Source organism: Anguilla rostrata, chromosome 8 (assembly GCF_018555375.3).
Source record: "Anguilla rostrata isolate EN2019 chromosome 8, ASM1855537v3, whole genome shotgun sequence".
Lineage (NCBI taxonomy): Eukaryota > Metazoa > Chordata > Actinopteri > Anguilliformes > Anguillidae > Anguilla > Anguilla rostrata.
Window position 1 is genome coordinate 15027409 of NC_057940.1, and position 21662 is coordinate 15049070.

At 44.3% G+C, this 21662-nt stretch overlaps 1 protein-coding gene across 2 annotated transcripts in view; it reads left to right on the top strand.

Moving 5' to 3' along the window:
• pip4k2ab (phosphatidylinositol-5-phosphate 4-kinase, type II, alpha b) overlaps positions 1-21662 on the top strand; it is a 49785-nt gene that overhangs the window by 22867 nt on the left and 5256 nt on the right. The window contains exons 2-7 of one of the 2 annotated variants that reach the window (XM_064346640.1): positions 2912-3009; positions 3446-3542; positions 9666-9818; positions 10246-10392; positions 11811-11849; positions 17150-17251. In XM_064346640.1, the coding sequence (XP_064202710.1) occupies positions 2912-3009; positions 3446-3542; positions 9666-9818; positions 10246-10392; positions 11811-11849; positions 17150-17251 (636 nt within the window). The remainder of the gene's footprint in view (positions 1-2911; positions 3010-3445; positions 3543-9665; positions 9819-10245; positions 10393-11810; positions 11850-17149; positions 17252-21662) is intronic. The other variant, XM_064346641.1, reaches the window with a different exon arrangement.

Sequence of the window (21662 nt, forward strand, 5' to 3'; positions counted from 1 at the left end):
GCTTCATCCTTTCCTCTTTTTGAGAAGACTGCTTGTAGAGAATCTCTCCAATCAGCTATCAAATAGGCTAATAAGTCTGATGGGCTAAATGCTGAAACAAAGATTTTTGGGCACATTCCAGCGCCAGGTGTCCCTTCATATTAGCTGTAGGTGTTTTTCAGTCCTGCAGCTCTACCTACATTATTGAGGAAAGCTTATTAAATAAACACAGATACAAGACTGACCATTATTAGCCCCAAGGTTAGAATATAGAAAGCTTATAGCAAAAGGCTATGTTTAACTTATAGAAAACTATTGTGTGTTTGTGTGTATATCACATAATTGCAGTTGTCAAAACAATACCGCCTGCCAGACAAAACAATTTAGACTGATCTGTGTATTTGTCACAACAGAGATTGCTGTTGAAATAGTCTGCTGATTGTACACTGCAATGCAGTTGCTTCACTAAAGCTGCAATAGGCTGGATGTTATTGTTTGTGTATGCATGTTAGCTAAATAGTATGTGAGGTCAGTCAACAGTATGTGTGTGTAGTTGACCATTTCAGATTAAAACTAATAATCTTGCATAATTGTATTGTTAACATACATAGTTTTAGCATTACATTACATTACAGCATTGGACTTATCACGACTTACCTTTTACTAGCACTTAATTGTATCCATTTATACATGATATATCTGATAGAATGAGTAAGATTCTAGGGTACACGGCTGTCCTTCCGAATCGAACGGACCTTCGGTTAAACCATCTTACCACTGCCACACTCCCCTATATATTAATCACCTTGAAACACTCCATACATATTGCTCAATGAATCTTTGTTCAAGGAGCCCCCTTACACTATCACACACACACTCATTTGTGAACAACCCGTGCTTTATCATAGGTTGCGGTATGTTTGTTTGCAAACAGAGCACGTATGATCAATATTCATGATTAAACTCTATCCTATCCGGTATAACTATCACATCTGATTTCACTTTACATCCTGAATAGTCTGTCCTCCACTTGTGCTCCACGTTATTCCTTAGGATTGGCAGTCTGTGCACTGCTGACCGTTAAGGGCCAAGGGCATGTTCTTAAGTGGCACAAAGGCCATTTCAAGGTTTTCTGTTCCTTTCAAATGTTACTGTTCCACAGGCAGAGCAACGCCTCTGAGTTGGAGTGATTTTAAGCAATGGAATTGTGTTACACGCGTGTGGGTTACGCATTACACAAACTGTGGATTTAGGCCTGTGTTTTACCCTTTAGCCTTCCTTTGAGAGGACCCGCCAAAAGGAATGTAATGCCTTCTGAATCTTAGCTGTGTGTTTTTAAAGTCCCAGGAAGGTACTGTTTGTGTTTTTGCTTACAAAAATAGCCTGTGGTAAAATGCACCTTTTAGCCCTAGCTCAGTCTAACCGGCCTGTTCCTGGCAGAGTCACGCTGAGTGATTGGCTATTGTCAGGGTGTAGCAGAATGCGAGGGAGAACAGCTGTAGGACTCAATGAAGGAAATGCTTTGTCTCGGATGCGGGTGGCTGGTACCCCGCTGTGTGAAGGACCGCTTTGTGCGCTGGAGATGTCGCTGCCTGAGGTCCCACAATGCACTGCTCAGACAGACATTGTGTCCAGCCTGCCTCCGAGACTTTTTTCACAAACATGTCCTCTGGGCGCTTTGCTACAGTTGTCGTCTGCCTCCAAGGTCAACAAATCTGAAGCTCCGATTGTCAGCGGACTTCTCATTCTCGCTCAGTTGCAAAATGCAAAATTATAGGTCAGATTAGTTGAGTACAAGAGTCTGAGATTGGTCAATAACCACGGTATGGTCCACTGCTAAGACATATATGTATGTCATAATTGTTTTTAAATATAGCCAAACCCGATACGGCTTTTGTGACGGCCGCCCATTGGTCCCTGTTATCTTCACTCGTGCCGCGTGTGCGCGGGCAGATAAAGTGCAGATTGTGAATAACTTATTTTCCTATGAAAAACAGACTGCTATCTTTAGTTTGTGTGCACGTGACATTTTCCATTCCTGTGGATCAAGATTAGCAGAGCCGCTCGTGTTCATTGTGTTCTGGAGCCTCTTTGGTCCTTTGCTGTAGGATACGGAACTGCTTTCTTGGGCGTGGCCTCGTCAGTGATCGCATGACCCAATCTCTATGAACGTGCAGGGGATGTGGTCCCAGTCTGGGGAAGTGGGGTCCAGCTGTAGCGTACCTTTAGTGTTTACCGTGCAGAGACAATAGAAGGGCAGTCCCTCCACACCGAATCCATCATGACCTCATGTCATGCCTGATGTAATGGGACCGGAGCGTATTATAATGGACGGAAGGGTGAGAGCACAGACATGTCTGTGTATGACTCATTGCCTGTGCAGTTTGCATATAACCAAATACCGACCTTAAGACAACTAAGGGATGATTTAGGGATGGACATGTAGTATAATGGTGTGGGAACTGGGATGGCGTTTCTTGGTTTGATTTTCAGCTTGGGTACTGGGAATGATGTACCCTTGATCAAGGTGTTAAATCTGAATTGCTTTAGCTGTGTAAATGGAAAAATAACATAATATGTGCAAGTCACTCTGGGAAGAGAGTCTGCTAAATGTTTAAACATGGAGCTTAAGAGACATAGCCTGCATCCTCACACACTCCAGGAAAGAGACCCTTTCTTTTCAGTGTAACTACATTTGCATTTCATTAAGTCTTTTGCTTAATGGTGCTAGAGCAGTGCTCTTCCTGGAACAGGTTATGACTTAACTCTGTGTCCTTAACCAGTAGCCTACTCCATATTACTACCGGTACCTTACAAATTGGAACCATACTGTACCCACAATTCAGTGATGCTGATGTGGTGAAGTGATAGGCTTGTGTTTAAGCAGAACTTCATGGCTAACTGTTCTCTTGCCTTCTTTCTTTATTCACAGATTAATGAACTGAGCCACATTCAGATCCCCATCATGCTAATGCCTGATGACTTTAAAGCCTACTCCAAGATCAAGGTGGACAACCACCTCTTCAACAAGTGAGTGCGCCTCAGTTGCTGCGTAGTGCACAGTCATTTAGCCTATGTCCTAGCATGGTCTCAGTGAATAGGTTTCTGATCATGGTCTCTGCATATGTTTTTATCATGGTGTCAGTGCATGGGTTTTTATCATGGTCTCAGTGCGTGGGTTTTTATCATGGTCTCAGTCCATAGCCTAGGTTTTTATCATGGTCTCAGTGCATAGGTTTTTATCATGGTCTCAATGCATATGTTTTTATATTGGTCCCTGTGCAGGTTTTTCATGTGAGAATCATAAGCTGTAGATATTTCCATGCATGTCTGATAATGTGTTGATTTCAGAACTTTTTTAGATTTTTGTTTGAAAACTTAAAGATGTACCGTCAAGTTTTCAAAAATAAATTTTATTTTTGCTGCGATTTATCATAATTTTTGATCTATTGTATTTTTTTTTCAGGGAGAACATGCCAAGCCATTTTAAGTTTAAGGAGTACTGTCCTCTTGTCTTCAGGAATCTAAGGGAAAGGTTTTCCATCGATGACCAGGATTTTCAGGTACGTGACTGCAGCCTGTCATGCTGACTGCCCCATTCCTACTGCCTGTGAAAGAGAAGTTGCAGCTTTCTTCAGGAGTCTTTATTGTGATTCTCACATGTTTGTTAGCCTCAAACGCTGATGCTTATGCAAACAAGCGTCACGCCTACATGATGTGCTGGCCTATGTTTGTATTTTAGTTTGCAGTCGAAACCACCTTTATCCAACTGTGAGTTGCACTTTCATATTGTCCCTGTACGTTGGTTTTTTGACATTAACCTAGCACCATTTCCTCAGAACACAAGGTCATTGCACTGGCCACCCCTGTTTCTGGGTTAAATCGAACAAATGGAATGAATGAACGCTCCGCCCTTCTGATGCTGTAGACTTCAGAGTAAAAAGAGCTGACTGAACCGGACTCCGCAATTAAGCCTCAACCTGAACACGGCAATGGCTGTGAACAGCCAATCCCAGGTGATTTATCACGGATGGCATCACAAGGCTCGGTATTGCTAATCCACTGGGCATTAGCATCCTTGAAAGGGTGAAAATCAGAAATTTTAATGACTGCTGAATTATGTATGCTGTATTTCTGTCAAGCCGGAGAACACTGAGAGATTAATAATGCAGTTGCACTCCTGCTGATGGTTATACATGATGAATAAGAAGCCATTTTCCTCGTTGGCACTGAAACCGTTGTCGCAACTCACAAAATGTTCGGTTCTTCTCCCTCTTTCCCCAAAACAAGGTAGAATTTTTTTGCATTCATTTTTGGTGAGATAAAATGTTTCTCAATGGACAGAAACACTTAGCTTTATCATTGGCTTTACTGGCATCTGTTGGGATTAATGTGTCACAATGAGGCAATAAAAAAGCCCTCCATGGCAAGAAGGGGAAATAGGACAAGTGACAGGTAGGTTAACTGAATCTTATCTCCACTTGGTGACAATAATATCAAACACAGTCCTATTGCAAAATTTTAAGATTCAGTTTTAGTTCAAGCTAATCTGGAGGTAGTGGTACTTTGGCTTGGAAGGATTAGTTTGTGGAATCATTTTACCTTTAACACATTCCTTGCATCTTGGTTTTTTTGCATTTCCTAATACTCCGGACAAGGAAAGCTAGCCAGCTGAGTAAGTGGATACCAGCCAAGAGTCGGCTGGGTGTCCAGTAAAATTCTTTCTGCGCTCTGACTGTCCATCGGTCTGCTGATCCTGTGTGAGGTGAAATGACAGATAAACGCTGGTCAGTTCTTCACGTGGCAAACGGGGGGGTGAGGTGCCCGGTTGGCAGCACTGGGCTTCTCGTTTTTTTCTCCGAGTTTTCAGCGGGTGCTGGAGCAGGGCGGCGTTCCGAGCCGTCCCGCGGGCTCCTTCGATGCGTCGAGTGGGCGAGACGCCTGGGCCGTTTCTAATCTGCTGAGTTCTGAGACGGCGGGGCGCAGTCGCACAGAGAGAGCGCTGTTACAGACCCGCCCATGGACCAGCGCTCTGACCCCTGACCTCTGAGCCACGCGCGGCGGTAATGCGAGAGAGAAAGCGGCTCTGATAATGGACTCTTCTCATCGCCTCGGCCTCGTTCGTGGACAGGGGGCAGAACTCCGCCGTTTTCTCGGAGTGTATTTCCTGTGCCCTGCGCCGGCGTTTGTCAGCAGATCTAATGAATAATGAAATAACACTGCAGTCGTATGTATCTTTCATGGCCGGGGAAGCTAACAGCAGACATTTTGCTTAAATCTAGTGAGCTGCATGCAGATTCCAGTGATAGAGCCATGTGTGCCCAGCACCACACACGGACGGATGGACAGGCGGACGGACGGATGGACAGAGGAATATAGAGCGAGGAGTATGAGACAACCAGCTGCCTAGTTCCTTCAAAGGGAGAATGTGCTGCATTTAGGATGTCCATTCATAGAACTGTCCTGTTGAGAACTAAGCCCTCAACAGTTTCTAGGAAAGCCAAATTTCAAATTTTGTTACTGTTACGTGTTGTGATTTTTTTTTGTCAAGGTCAAGGTCTTGAAAGATGATTGACAGGTTTTTGTACCAAACATTTTCCTGGCACAACCAGCTGTAGTCATCTTCTCAACAGCTATATTAAGATAGCACCCTCACTGCTTGGGTTCTTGCGCACACACACACACACGCACGCACACACACATACACACACACACACACACATACACACACACGCACACACACACACACACACACGTACCCACGCACACTCATATGCGTACACACCTGCCTTTGAGGGACCAGCTGCCCCTGTCTCCCCCTGTAAACTGGTCAGGGGGAGACAGTCCCTCAGCCCCGTTGGGACGTGGAGGAGCACCTCATAGGTGTTTAATACCCCCGAGATCCCCCCCCCCCTCTTTTTGAGGGGCTTGCTTGGCTGTCTGACCCGCCCGCCCCCTTGCTGATCGCAGCAGCTGTTTCCTGGGGATTGGGTTACGGCGGGGGCTTTGAAGCTGGCGGGGACGGCGCTGTGGTCAGTGACGCAGGAGGGCAAACATGAAGCGGTCCCAGGCCCGCCGCCGGGCCGGGGACTTTAAAGGGCATCTGGGGTTCCTCTGCGGGCGCACAAAGGCCAGCCATTTATAAACCAGCCCGGCGCCGCCGCACGCAGAAAGACATGAGACACTTGTGAAGTCTATGGTGTTTCAGAGAAAGAGGGAGAGGAAGCGATCATTTTGTGACATCGCTAAGTGAGTTATGACAACGGTTTCAGCACTGTCGAGGAAAATGGCTTCTTATTCATCGTGTTTAACCATCAGCATGAGTGCGGCTACATTATTAATCGCTCACATGTTCGTCATGGTGACTGGCAGTGCTCACAGCTTCAAACGGTGCAGGGAAGGCAGGCCTTCACTTTCATCATCCCTGCTGATCTTGCAAGCAGAAGCACAGCTTCACCGTCTCACACAGTTTCTCTGCTTTCTTACTGTTTGGGCTGGCTTCCCTTCCAGGTGGACAGCCGTAACTGATGTGGATGCACAGAAAGCAGGTGCAAAATGGGAGCCGTGCTCTCTTGCTTCATAGCGTGTGGCGTAGGAGCAGAAGGGCAGTTGACATCTGATATTGATAAAAATGGGTCCTAGTTGAGTGTAGAATGTCAACGAAAAAGCAGGCCGCCATCTTGGGTGGTGGCAAGATGTGGCTAGATCTTGCCAGCGAGATTATGGTGCAGCACAACTGCAGTGCACAGGTTGCAGAAAGCACCAGTGGTTGGAATTGTAAGGCAGCCTTTGCAGCTGCGTTCAGGTAGATGGGGAGACTGGGGAGACTGGTGGTGAAAGCCTCCAGTGCCCGTCTGTGTGTGTACTGTGCAATGGGTAAAGGACTCTTGCACATCCATTCTGGAGAAACAAAATCTGGGAGACTTTATAGGAAATTATGAAGCTCTGTGGATTTAAACCTTCCTCTACAGCTCGAACATCAAATGAGATAAACGTATATGCAGTACAGTACTGTAAACACTGCATTTATAAACAGATTTTGATGAGTAATGCTATATTTAATTATTCTCTTTCTAGCATAATGAATGTAATTTGTAATAAATGTAACATCAACATAAAACAAAATGTGGAAATAGTTAGAAATTGTGTTAGGTAATACACAATCTTATTACAATCATTACAAACTTCCTATATGCATTAGTTCCTACCGAATTGAGCAGTCCAATGCATCTTGCATGTTTAAAATTTTATAGTCAGCTTGAATGTGTATGTTTTTGTCCAGTATGTTTTTTTTTTTTCATAAAATGATCATATTCATACAAGGAATGAAAATGGCTTATGTACTTCATTTCAAATTATGTATGGCCTCATAATTTAGTATCTTATATCTTATATATGAGAGAGAGATGTAAATGTTAAATAATAATAATAATTAACCAAGTTTTCTTGTTTTTTTTTTCCTGAAAATTTGTATTCAAATCCGATTTGAATTGTATATTTCTAATCTGTTGCATTGAAACAGGGTTTTTTAAATAGGTGGGTTCACTGCAGCTGTGGAAAGTTCAGTCAGCAGACACTTCACAGATGGGCTCTGGGTGAAATTTCACCCTCCTGCTTAGCACAGGTTCATTTGTGAACCATAATCACTGCTATATTTAAGGCTGTTTGGCTGTGTGGGTGTAATGCTCGTGACAGCAGTCGGCCTGTGGTCAGGACCCGTCCTCTCTCAGAAGGATGAGAAGAGCTTTGTTGGAGAACGTGGTCTTCTCAGCTCTGCCCGATTGTGCTAATGCAACCCACCGCTATAAATAATACATTTAAGGACGTATAAATGTGCTATAATTTCATAAATAGGTGTAGTGAACCTAATGCTGTGACTAACAAGGGGAACGTAAGTGTATTGGGTAGCTGACAAAATGCAAAAAGGCTTAACGGAGGGACAGAGCCATGTCCTCTTGACGGGAGTCTTTTTGAAATTCTTAGAGAAGCCTGTGGCTCTTTTTTTAGAGCTGGCAAATGTCTCCCTCTCGAAAGGTCGGTGCAACAGAGACCGCCCTGCCGAAGCACAGCGAATTCTTGCTTCAGCGGGACACTGGCTCTTTTACTAATGCTTAAAGCTGTAGTTTGCCTGAACTGTCCCTGTGGGTGCGATCGGCACTGATAAGTCCCCAGTTTGCAAAGCCCTTTGATGTGCTCTCACGTACCTCCTCCATGTTTGACTCAACCAGATGATGGTTATCTTCACTTCCTGCAAACATGCATCAGACTTGCTGTTAAGCAAATTTGCCTCCACCCCGTCACTCAACCCTCACAACCAATCAGCCTTCAGCAGTGATTCTGTCCAAGGTCATTTTCTTACCTTGGATCATGTCTGTAAAAGCATTTACGTGTAGCCGGGTTGTTTAGAGCAAGGCCTAAGTGCGCCACACACCGTGCCCTGTGTCAGGTAACCACGGTGACGCTTTGACCATTGCGCATCCTGTCACCCCCTTGGGGCAGGTGCCCAGCTGGGTCCCCCCCTGCCCCTCCCTCCCTCCCTGTCGTGGACCAGGGGCACATGAGCCTGGCCCATAATGCACGTCTCTGGGGAGGCCGACGGTTTATTGAACTCTTTCCAGGGCATCACTTCTTTCACTGGCCAGCGTTGCTATAAGGAGAAACCAAATATGATCTCCTTCCATATTAATGCGTACGCCTCAATAAAAAGAGACATTATGCATGTCTGTGTGAATTTAAGAGGCCTAATGACTCATAACACAGAATATCACCCAATGGTGTTTCCCCATTATTGCCTGTTTGACAGTAAAATTTGAAAGCAAACTTTGTTTCTCTCTGGTATTACAGTGCAATGACTCATACTTATTTTCTATGGGTAGAAAAGCAAGTTGTTAGAAGTCAGCCAGCCATTTAAAGACCTCTTGTGTGAGTCTTTGGTTTTATAGTGTTGTTCACCTCAGAGATTTGTGTATTTATTCACACCCACACATGAATCAAATCCGATAACAAAATTGATTTTCAAGTGGGTATTTCATTTTTTAAAACCGTAAAAATAGATTCTTGTGCGGAGTTGTGTGAGTAGCTTTGTGTTTACTTATTTGCAGACCGTCTGATCAGTGTTCATTTGACAGCTGTGTGCCACAGAAAATTTTTCAGTTTGTCTTGGCTCATCAGCTTTTTTTAAGCCACAAAAGGACATAACGTTCTTGATAACGGGTACCGTTTCACTCACAAGACAACGCTCACCAGTGTGTCAGAATTTAGGACTGAATCAAACTGACTCCCTCAATGGAACTTAAAGATATGCCATGAAAGAGGGTGTGGTTGGGGGGTGGCGCAGGTGTCATCTTGCACAGTGAGGGTCGGTTTCAGCCGTGTTGCAGTGCCAGGTCTGTTGCAGCTGTGATCGCCAACCACACAGAATGGGAGAGGTGGAGTGGGGTGTGATTTTCGGTCACACACACCACCATTTCAGACTCTGCTCTCTGAATCTGTGGGACTCGATGTACGCATCGAGTTGAGTGCGTTCATGCAGCGGGTCACTACTTTAACCCGCCCAGGATTGTCCATGGTTAAATACTCCCTTCCCTACAGGTCTGTAATGTGCTATAGCCTTCAGAGCGCCTGAGTAAGGACTTGGCGGTGTGTGAGACCGCACGGTTTTAGCGTGCTGCCTCGTTCCTCCGCAGAACTCCCTCACGCGCAGCGCGCCCATCCCCAGCGAGGCCCAGGGTCGCAGCGGAGCGCGCTTCCACACCTCCTACGACAAGAGGTACCTCATCAAGATCATCACCAGCGAGGACGTGGCCGAGATGCACAACATCCTGAAGAAGTACCACCAGGTAACGCGCGCGCGGGGGAGGGGCTTCGGCCTAGCGTGTTCGACCAGCTACAACGTCACGAAATGTGCTGAGTAAAGCTATGATTCAGTATTCTCCCCTGCTGTGAGGGAGAGCTGGTCACTTTGTAATAAGATGGCCGTGGTTCACGCAGTTGTTGGTGGGACCTCAGATCTGATTCATTTCAGCTATTATCAAAAGCAGAAGGGCCCGATTTTGGCCCCTGCAGCGCACCCCTTCCCTGTCTGACTCAACAGGACAACCAGCTGTCAAATAAAAATGAACTGGAGGCCAAGTTACATTTTGTCAGTGTCAAAAAAAGTGACACTGCTTTCAGTTGGTGATTGCTTTATGGTGCTGGCTTTTCTCATTACACCTTAACTGAATGAACCCTGTACCCATTATTTTTTCTGCCTGCCTTCTTCCGTAGTACATCGTGGAGTGCCATGGAAACACGCTGCTGCCCCAGTTCCTGGGTATGTACCGCCTCACGGTGGACGGTGACGAAACTTACATGATCGTCACACGCAACGTCTTCAGCCACCGTCTGTCCGTCTACAAGAAGTACGACCTGAAGGTGGGTGTTTGTATGAATATGATGGCGCTGTGTTCATTTAGGCAAAATCTCTCCGAAACCGAGCGACCAAGGCTGATGCTGCGGATCCTCTCGGCGTGTTAAGTTCTTTAAGTTGGTGCTCTCAGGGTTCAGTATGAACTACAAGTGTCTCCGCTGAGCGTAGCACCGGATTTTTACAGACTGAATCATGATCAACTAGTGGAAACATAGCCATTGATTTGTGGAAAGTGGCCTTAAAATCAGTGATTTGAAGCCTAAACGTTAACGGATCTGATGAGTAGAATTGGTGGTCTTGGGTATGGATCCCTGTTCACATGGTTTTTGCCGTTACTGAAACAAAGAGGAAGTAGATTTAATTATACTTTTTGACTACCATATGCTCCCTGAATTCATTAAATAGGAAGCACCTGCATTTATAAATTAAGGGTGGTGTGAGAGATGTCAAAACAAGTCAAACTTACAGCAAAGTAGTTTCACTAGAGCACCGTAACTGGACCAAAAAGAGTTATTATTTGGATTATTATTATTATAAGTTAAATTTAAAAAATAAAATCCCACCAAATTAAAAGATTCGGGTTTCTAAATTTTTTATTTATTCTTATTTTTATTTAATAATTTGGGGGCAATTGTTTTTCAACTGTTGGAAATGCTGCCTCGTATTGAAATAAGATAGCTATGTATATTAAAATATTTCAGTGTGGCAAACTTGAATTTCAGAGTGCATTCACTCATGTATTGCCTTTCTGGAATCGATTATGAATCAATCACTTGCTTGGTTTTTGTACTGAATTTTAAATAGAATTGCGGAATATTTTTGTTGAATAGATACAGTACAAACAGATATATAGACATTGGATTGAAGTAGACACAGTTGAAATTGAGTCATAAAGGGTAAACTTTATTGGTGAATTGATCTGTGAACCTATGTAACATATTTGGTTATTACAACATACAAAATGTCTTGTTGATGTCTGTCTCACACCCTGTTGATGAAATGAATAACGAAATGAGTCAGATGTGCATAAGACTGCATAAAACAAGATACAGTATCGGGACAACAGCCAGATATCTTTTTATTTTCTTCAGCAGTAAAAAGATCAATAAACCCCAGTAAGACTAAATCAGTGTTTAGTTTCTCTTTAATAGTGTGGAACTCCTGTTATTTATGTCTTTATGGAGTGGGATGTTTCTCTTGTGGATTTCACACTGAGAAGGCTGCTCGTATTTCCATGTGTTTATTGTTGAATATTGTTCTTGATGCGTCACTTCCAGGTGCAAATCAAATTCCCGCGCACTGTAGACAAAGAAATAAAACCTAATCTTATGTCATCCGTGGAAAGTTGTTTATAGAGTAACAGGAGTGACAACAAAAAACGCATTTAACAGTGTTGGTTTTCCTGTCTGGCTTTATCTTCCAGGGTTCTACAGTGGCCAGGGAGGCAAGTGACAAGGAGAAGGTAAAACAGCTCTCTATATTATTATTTTTTTTATTAACAGCTCAACTCATAGCATGAAGTGGTATTTTCTGAAAATCAGCCAACACATTAAGACATTCAGCCAAGAAGCAGAGCGCCATGTTGTTCGAGTGGATAAGGCTTACTGGCAACCATGTACATCGTGGCTTTCTGCCTGTAACACTGTTGTCTATGAAAGCAATGGTGGGCCTAGCCATGTGTCTAGATGCAGGGTTGAAAATGTACTGGAGATTGTAAGAGGGGGAGTAGATCTATTGGATGGATGGACCAGCACTTTGTCATTCCCCAAAGGGCAAAAGAAGTTGCACTAAAATCGGAAACGAGAAAGGATCCATCTTCTTTCTCCATTTCCTTCTTCAGTTTCTGTCTCTCTCTGTCTTTTGCTCGCTGTCATCCTTTCATTTTTTTCCTCTTTGGTTTCATCTTCCCCTAGTTCTGAGTGCGGGAAGCCTGACTTCCTGTTTCCTGTCCCAGATGTGGACCCTGGTTTTTTCTGCCTGCCTTGTTTGTGTGCATATGTCAGTGGCGCCCAATGGCCTCTAATCAGTTCCCTCTTCTCTGGTTGAAGGTGTGTAAATTAGTGAAATCAGCAGGTGTAGTGATTGGTTGGAATGAAACCCTGTATACTCCCGACCCTCCATGGCACATGATTGGGCACCACTGGCCTATGTGAATATGTGTGTGTGAGTATGCGTGTGTACATTTACCACCTGTGTAAAGGTTAGGTAGGCGATGGTGTTGAGCAGTGCTTCTCCACCCTTACCCTTGAGGGCCGCAACATCAGCAGGTTTCCACTGTTGCTCGGTGCTTGATTGACTAATTAAAACAGTTGATTACACCGTCAACTCTCCTCAGCTGGTTTCTAGGATCTGTACTGGTTACTGGTTTGGTCTAAGGAGTTTTTACGATGTTGCTGTAAGGCGCACGCAGGTCACCCTGTCTGTCTCACCAGGCAGAGGGGTGTGTTCCTCCTCCAGGCACTGAAGGAGCATAATCCCAGCGTCTTTGCACATGGCAGATCGCCTGATTGGGGGGTTGCCATGAGGAACTCTGCACACGAGGAGTGTAAGGTGTTGGAGCGTAGTCAGAGAAGGAGTTTGCGGAGATTAAAAGTATGGTCAGATGGCCTGAAAGTGCCGGTAGCACGTGTTAGGAGCATTTGTCTCAAGCTCTCTGAAGCGCTGTGTTGTGTCGTCTGTTCTGAACCAGCTGAGGGCCCAATCTGTGGCTGTTCGGGTTTTGTAAAACACAGAGTTAAAGGCACCACTATTGCGTTCAAAAATAATGGAATTAATTTAGCTATAATAGAATTGCTCACAGTTGCTAATTTCGCGGTACTAACATTTCTAGCTAGATACGTTAGGTTGGGTAACTTACTCGGTGTGAGTGGGTGGGGTTGAAGACAGAGGAGGAGACTTCTTTGATTGTAAACACAGGCTAAGAAATCCTGCATAGTGTGCCTTTAAACGCTGCCGTCCAAAGCCCTCTGCTTCATTGAGGGTTTTTTGGTTTATTGCCTCTGGCTGTAGCTGTATTGTGTGCTAACAAGCGGTGGGAGTTAGAGCACGAAGCCGAGGAGGTGGGTTAGGGAGGAGGGGGTTTCACTCTCCTCTCGGTTGTGTTTTTGCCATTTGGTGCAGCGCAGTGGGAGAGCGACGGGTCTCTATATTGGTAGCATTGCCTGGTGGGAGCCCGTCCCAAGCATCCGCGTTCCCGCCTGTAAGTGGTGGCGAGCAGCGGTCATGCTGACCGGGGCGCTCAGCGGTGCGATGCCTCCATTGAGGATTCGAGAGGCCGCTCTGTGAGCTTGTTGGCCCAAGGGCAGCAGGGCGGTCAAGGAGCGGTACAGAGTGGCAGTACAGCGGTCATGGAGCGGTACAGAGCGGGTCAGAGCGGCAGGTGGACGGGTTGTGAAAGCACTCTTGCTCTAATCCTGTTGTGCTACGGGAATCGGATCCCCTCAGGGCAACACTGAGGGCTCTGTAATCCCTCTCCCCCTGTCCCAGGACGAGGCACACCAAGAGATCAGAGGAAGCACACGTGCACACACATACATGTACACACATACGTATGAGTTACATAACACTCAGGCCTCATGTGACACAAAGAGTGAGCAAACAGAGATACCTCAGACACACACACACACACACACACACACACACACACAAAACACTGACTCCTTGCAGTGCTCAGGGTGCAGTACAGTAAACATACAAGATTTGAAGAATTTAGAAAACTGGAATTAACACCTTTTTATAGTCATAATCTCGATATACCTTCGTTTTCACGTTTTTTTATCATAAATGATTAATGTACAGTACTGACATGCAAACAAAATAATGCTCTCTAGGGAACTAATCATTTTTTTGATTGTAAAAATTCTAAAGCTCGTCGTGGCTTATGTAACGCACTGTACCAATCCCTAACAACTGCTGCACCAGTATTGCTTTATAACTATTCGCTGTAACAATCCAGTTCTTTTTGGACATTTATAAGCATTGTGTATGCTATGAATCACTGTCAGTCTGGTCACAGATTTTGATGGCATGTGTCTTGCATTAAGGTAGAGCCTTTCGGGTCTGCTCTATCAGACCATGTTCACTCATGTTTACAGGCACGACGTAGCATGACTCTATGCCCTGTATGTTCACTGTGTCATATTGAGAGCAGCAGTTAATTTAGAGCATGGACTGTCTGTCTTGCACACAATTGATCTCAAGAGCACTGGCTGTCTCTGCTCTGCTCCTCTTTGAGCGTCTGTCAGTCCGCATGTCAATCATGGCCGTGTGACAGCATTACCCATAACGCCTCCCGGCCCTCTTCGCCCAGAGCATTAGGGGTGCATTTACGAGCCTGAGGTTTCACGTTGTAGCAGCTTTCACATCTAACTGACTCCACGGACTGATGTCTTCATAATGGGATACTCGAGGTGTGAGATCACAAATATATGATTATAATGTTCTTAACATTCTAATGCTGATGTCACAATCACTACTGGTAACTGAAAGCAAGTGAGTTCTTAAACACTGACTTGGCAAATTTGAAAAAAAAGAAAAAACCTACTCTTCAATGGGCTACAGAAACAGGCTCGTTCACACCGCTGTTTTTTTCTGGTTTTATGGTTGTTATAAAAATCAGTCACTCAATCAAATATGGCTTGCTGTGGTGCCACCATGCGTATAGTAATTGCCACCATGTGTTTCGCTGAGCACACTTGACGTGAGCAATCAAATTTGTGCAAGATTTTTAACAGTTGTTTACAGAAGATTTTACTATTTGAGTTGACCCAAGGATAAAATAATTGTCTATACCGGTAGCCTGAACAAATAGCGGTGGTGCTTTAGCCACATTAAGTCATATATATGTGTGTGTGTGTGTGTGTGCGTAAGACAGTGAGAGAGTATAAAGGAAATGCAAAAGTGTGCAGATTAGAATCTGAGTGATTCCTCAGTTTGGTGAGAGTACGGAGAGGTGTGTCCTCACGGGACCCACACAACCACACACTGTTCAATGTGTGAGAACTGTGAGGAGCCCAGAGGTTTTAGTGGGTTCAGCCGAAGATCAAAGCTGCTGTGTTACAGCAGACTTACTCAAAGATAGGATTCTGCAAGGACAATTAAGATTAAGCATGGCCTGCTACTGTGGATGTGACCCCCCCCCATTCTCCCCAGAAGACTCCCCTTTTACCTGCCTGTCCTCTGTGTGTGTTCTCATGAATATATTTGTATGTATGAGCATGAGGTATATGCACGTCTTTGTTCTCCTCAAGCTTGCATTTCAAGGAATCGCGCACGTTTCTTTCCACAAGACTGCGAGGAACCGTTTTGAAACGCTGAGATTTTGCGCAAACTGAAGCGAAGCTGTGGTCGCTTGGAGAGAGGCAGTGGCGTCCTTGAGATGAGATTGATTGACACGCATACTAAGGAACTCCCGCATGTTTGTTTTTGACTGGTAATACTGTGCAACACATGTGCATGCAGTTTTACTTGCTCATTTGCATATAAAGTAAATCTTATTTGCACACTGTTGCTTCAGTGCAAGGTGTATATATTAGCTTTAAGACTTATATGCAGTGACTGCAGTCTCCTCAAAATGGAATTGTTCTCGACTCAATTCCTGACCCAGAGCAGTTTTTTTTATTTTTTTTTTGATACTTTGTTTTGTTTTTTGTTTTCCCATCATGAATTTTACCAGCTGGTCATCTACCACGGTCACTGCCAAAGAGAGTTTGAGACATAGCTGTCATTGGCGTCGAAACCACGCCACTCCACTGTGCATTGGTGCCATTGTGTTTAGCGTACGCTGTTCCCAAGCACTCGCAGTACTGACCTGCAGATAAAAGCCAATTTAACATTAACCTTTAGTTAATGTATAATTAGTACATTTATAATCAGTAAAATTATAACAGATTGTTAATTAGCTGGGATAAGTCCATTATAGTTGTAATAATATTGATACCATCAACACTCATAAAGTTATAGTGGAATATTTTTAAATGGGCCAGTGTTCTCAGGAATGTAGGTACTATCAAAATTAAATATCAGAAATGCTACATTATCTGCCTTTTTCTACTCTGGTGCATAAGGAATGACTTTACATCAAGGTATGCTGTGTGTATTAATTTGCTTGTTTAAATCTTGTGATTTTTCAAGATATTTTGTATTTAATGCAAAGTTTTCATTTCCTTATTAATCAGAATGGAAAAATACTAGGTGTCTAAGCCTTTGACACAACAGCATATGTTCAGAAAATGTCAGTAAAAGGTTAATGCAGTTGTGAATTAATGACATTGTCAGTAAAGGACCTACTACAGTGTCATATAATATATGGATCTAAGTATTTCAAAAAGACAAAAAATCAGACATTTATTTCTTCTGATAATCCACACATTAATTTTCTAATCTTTTATTTATTAAAATATTTCTAAGATTCTTGGTCACTCAGACAGGTATTTGTTATTTTCTGTAGTGTTTCATTATTGTATCCTTTTAATTCAAAATGCTAAACTTCACACAGTCTTTCATGTGCTCCCATGTTTGCTTTCTGTACATTTCACTTAAAATTCAAATGCAGGCATTTTCAGAAGACCAGAGGTGATATTTGTTTTAGAACAAAAATACATGTGCAAAGCCACACACCTTTTTGAATGATACTGCTGTTTCCTGAGTGTTTTCAGGAAGGGTTTTTCGATTCCAGGAAGCACTGGCCCCTAGGTGATGTAAGATGATGATGTCATGGATGAAGTTGTGACTGAAACGCCTGCCTCTCCTCCCCTGTTTTAGCAGCCACGCCCCCCTGAGGAGGCCCCGCCCCACAAATCGCGATTGAGCCAAAAGCTTCAAACAATCAGGATCGCCACACGTTTTTACTGTGCCATCAAACATGTAAGAGACAACGGGGACTCTTAAGCGGTCGATGAACCCTCTCCTTCATTTATCGTTTTTGCATCCGATCACAGTTGCTCTTCAGAAAGGACCGTCCACAGGGATTAGGATGTGGTCTGGAACTCCCCATATAACTGCCACAGCCCTTTGACATGTCAGCTGAAATACGCCTCAGTATGAATCTTCCCAGGACAAGTGCACTGTCCAGAAGCCAAACTAAATAAGTAATTATTAAATTAGCACACTCCTAATGCTGGAATTAACAACGTTATCTAAATTTACTTTTACATTTCCAGACAGGTGAATTAAGAGGCCATTTCTAATTCTCTTTGGTGGTTCGAGGTTAAAGAGTGGATATAACTGGGTATATATTGAGAATGTGCCACGTCTGCTTCTTTGGGGTTCTTCCAAATTCTGAAACCAGTACAAAAGATTGGCCAAATCCTGAACTGAATCACTAATGAACAATAATGCTTACAGGCTATGATAATATGCATCCTAAACTCAGATTTTGTCAGATTTTTGTAGCCTAACCAATAATTTCTCATAAACATTGTATACAGTTGGCTACCTATTTGTTCAGTCTTGCAAATTTAAATAAAACTGATGAGATAAAATGTAAAATTAAATGGGCTGCCCGGATGAATTTTCAGAAATCATACATCTATCATTTTGGCGATTTGTGATTAAATTACATCACTAAATGAGCATTTCTTTCAGAAGAATAAGCCATTGGGAAATTGTTGGAGGTGATGATGAGTTGCGACTTAGCTTTCTTTTGTCTGAAGCCTCTGCTTTGTCTGTTACCGTGCGCTAACCACTGAAAGGCCAGCACCCTAAAACCGCGCGTGTGTATTTGCTTATGCAAAAACCGCATGTAAATTCCCGTGCTGTCGATTGGTCATCGGCAACTCTCAAGTGCGTTACTCTATGCTGGTTTTGTACATATCTGGGACATATCTGAGGAAAAATGCCAGGAAGGGATTTTGTGTCTTGGCTCAAGTAGTTGCAGCAGTCCAGCATCCTACACTGAGAGTATGGCTCTGTACCCATTACTTTTGTTTTGCCGAAGGCTGCATGAATTGCTTTAGCAATTTTTGGATGAAGTCCACCGTTGGGCTGCAAGGTGTAGCATTTTTTCCCCCGAGTTGAATTTCTTGGCTGAGTCTGAGCCACATCTATTGTAGATTCAGTAACGTGGATGCTGTTGCTAACTGTGATTGACTTGTCCCTGACCGTGCAAATGTGAGATTCCAACGCATGTGTCTCAAGCAGATGCTGTAGAAATGGTGATGTTGTGTGCTGCCTGTCGTTCTTGCTACCGTGAGTTCAGTGTCGCAGACAGTGCAGATTGCTTCGCTGGACTCCCCTCCTCTTTCACTCTGAAACATGGCCGTGTGAGACCCATTTGGCTGCTTGTTATTTGGCAGGTGTCATTTCTTACCATTAGGCTACGATGTTCAACGACAGAAACGCGGCAAGAGAGGCCAACTCAACCAACAGGAAAAATTGTGCAAATCCGGTTGGGTTCATCTGACATTACGAATGCCGTCCCAACCCAAATACGGCTAAAAGCAGAGAAAACCGAGTCCGTAGGGCAGCCGGCTCTCAACCCGGCACCGGAAACCCTAATTAAGGCTACAATCACTTTAATTATATGTGGTGAAGTCTTGGCGGGACGGTCGAATCCTTTGGGACGAGGATTTGGGACACCTACATTGGATGGGACCCCTCTTGATTTCATACTGGACTGCCTTTCTAGGACCCTGTTTCTAAGTGTTCGGGTTGTGTGCGTAAATGAAAAATAAAAATCTGCTAAATGAATGTAATGAAAACGCATTCGTGAGAACAGAATCCCTGTTTGCAGTGGAGAAAAGGGCATTTTCAGCGCATGGCTCCTGAATAGAGAAACGTGGGTTGAACACCTGCATGCACTTGACACTGCGCTCTTCCTCTTATAACCCGACACCTGAGCGTAATCGCAGTCCGACCGCGAAAGGGACACCGGCGTCTCTGTCGCCCTCGCCCGTTTTCTGACAAAGCGGACCGGCGCGCCCCTGACCCCAGCGCCGCTGTGGCGGGACGCCGTAGCGGAGCCGCGCTTTATTTCCCGCCGCCGAAATCCCGCCGTTCCGTCTGAACCTGTCCTCTGAGGGACGCTCCTCTCTCTCTCTCCTCCTGGCCCAGATTCCTGGGCCATTCACATCGGCTCTCCAGCGAAAAGCCTACAGTGGCCTTTTAGAACAAGCCTCACCTTTCCTGTGGGTTTATCTGATAAGACTGGGAGTGCTTCTGCCTGCGCCGTGTATTTCATTCTCAGTAAAGGTTTGTGTCTAACCCTTGGAAGTGCTTTGCAGCACACTAGCCTGTGTGCCTGCCAGCCTGCACTGCAAGCCAGTATTGCCTTCCTGTGCCTTTTCAGTAGATTTTTTTTTTTTTTTAGTTCTAGTCTTTGAGAATGAGTCACATCAGCATTTTTCATCATTGTAATTTTTAGTCTGTACTTTGCTGTGGACATAAATGGCCTTCTAATGGGAACATTATTCCATAAAACAGCTGTTTCAGTACACGCATGTACAAATGTACAGATGTACTTACCAGCTAATTGCAGTTCCTCTGGCTAAACAAACTGCTTGTACAGGTACATCTTGTATTATTTTAACATTGTGCTTAAAGGTTGTGTTTAACATTCTGATATTTGATAAGAAGCTGTGCTCTAGCTAGTTGCTGTTTTAGGTATTTTCAGTTCATTTAATCAGGATTATACATGTAAGAGACAGCTGTGCTAAATTATCCCTTTTGATTTAAATCATACCTTTACTGAATATTTGCTGTTTACTTTGAATACGTGATACAGACTCACCAGAATGTGAGTCTGTCACGTGGTGTAAAATGGGCAAACTTGCGCGCAGAGATCAGTTTAGTTACGTTTGTGCTTGCATTCATGGGTGAGTTCCACACGTTCTGCTTTGCTGCATTCATAAGAGGAATTTTGATGATTAAGGACTGTGTTGACACTGCTCAAATGCCAGCGTGGTGCCAATGACATCGTGTCTGTGAATCCGTTCGAGTTCACGGTTACTTCAGTGAGAACGGCGTATTTCCGGTGAACCTTATTAATATCTTCCATCTCCTTGACTGGAACCAAAGCCTGTTCTCCCTCGTGCAGACACTGTCCTCTTCTCAGTGGACCCAGGTCAGCTGCGCTATGGCAACGACTCACTGTCTTGGAATGCTGTTTGTTGCAGATTGTGTCACAATGGGGTTTGCATGCTGACAAAACCAAGAACTAGCCTACGCTTTATAGCTCCTAGATAAGATGCATGGGGAATGGGCTTGTGCTCTGATCTGCTAGTACGACAGATGTTCTACTGCATTCTTTCACTTGTGTGTCTGGCTGTCTGTGGCTGCTTTGCCCTTAATCGATGTGGCATTCCCTTGGGTGTGAAATGGGCTAAGCACAGTCCCCCAATAATGAATCCAGACTCAGGAAATGTCCTTCTAGTTCTCCCCAATGAAGAACTGCCTCCAACTGTCTGTTCTCGATTAATTACATCAATGAATGTGCGTGTGGCTATTACTTGGACACATTATGGCAGGAGAAGAATGTAATGAAGGTATGAAGGGGCTAAGATGGAACTGCAAGCGGTTTCTTGCCTCAGTTGGGTATAGAAAATGTGCACAGTTATATTAATTTTGTAATCTGAAAGGTAAGTATTTAGTTAATCGCTGCTACCATTTGTTTTGAATCCCACGTTGGGTGAGAAAAGGTCACTGCTGTTTCCACAGCGCATGTGACATTTGGTATGGAGTTATCAGCTCTCCTGTTCATTTAGCAGAACAAGGGAATGATGCGTTGCATGGAAACCCTGACAGGACGTCACAGCACTGATTTCTTATAGAGCTTTGTCTGCCCTCTAAGAGTCAGGTGCACTGTTTGCAGGCGCTCAATCAGTGGCTGTTATGTATGTGTGTGTGTGTGCGTGTGCATTATTGTGTGCATGCTTGCGTGTGTGTGTGTATGTGTATATGTGTGTATGTGTATGTGTATATGTGCGTGTGTGTGTATGTGTATGTGTATATGTGCGTGCGTGTGTGTGTGTGTATGTGTATATGTGCGTGTGTGTGTATGTATATGTGTATATGTGCGTGCGTGTGCGAGACGTGCAGGCCTGCATGTATGTTATGGGATGGTTCTGCTGGTGGGCGCAGTCCTGTAGCTGTGACTCAGTGAATCCTCTCAGCTCAGTCTTGCAGTATCAACAGCGCGGCGCTCAGCTTCCAGAGGCGGTAATGGCCATCTGGCGCCTCGCACTGTATCTCCCACTCCCCAGTGATACAGCCAGACCCACTCTCACAGCCCAACAGCTCCCTCTGCGGTCATTTCACCCTGCAAAGAACACGTGTTGTG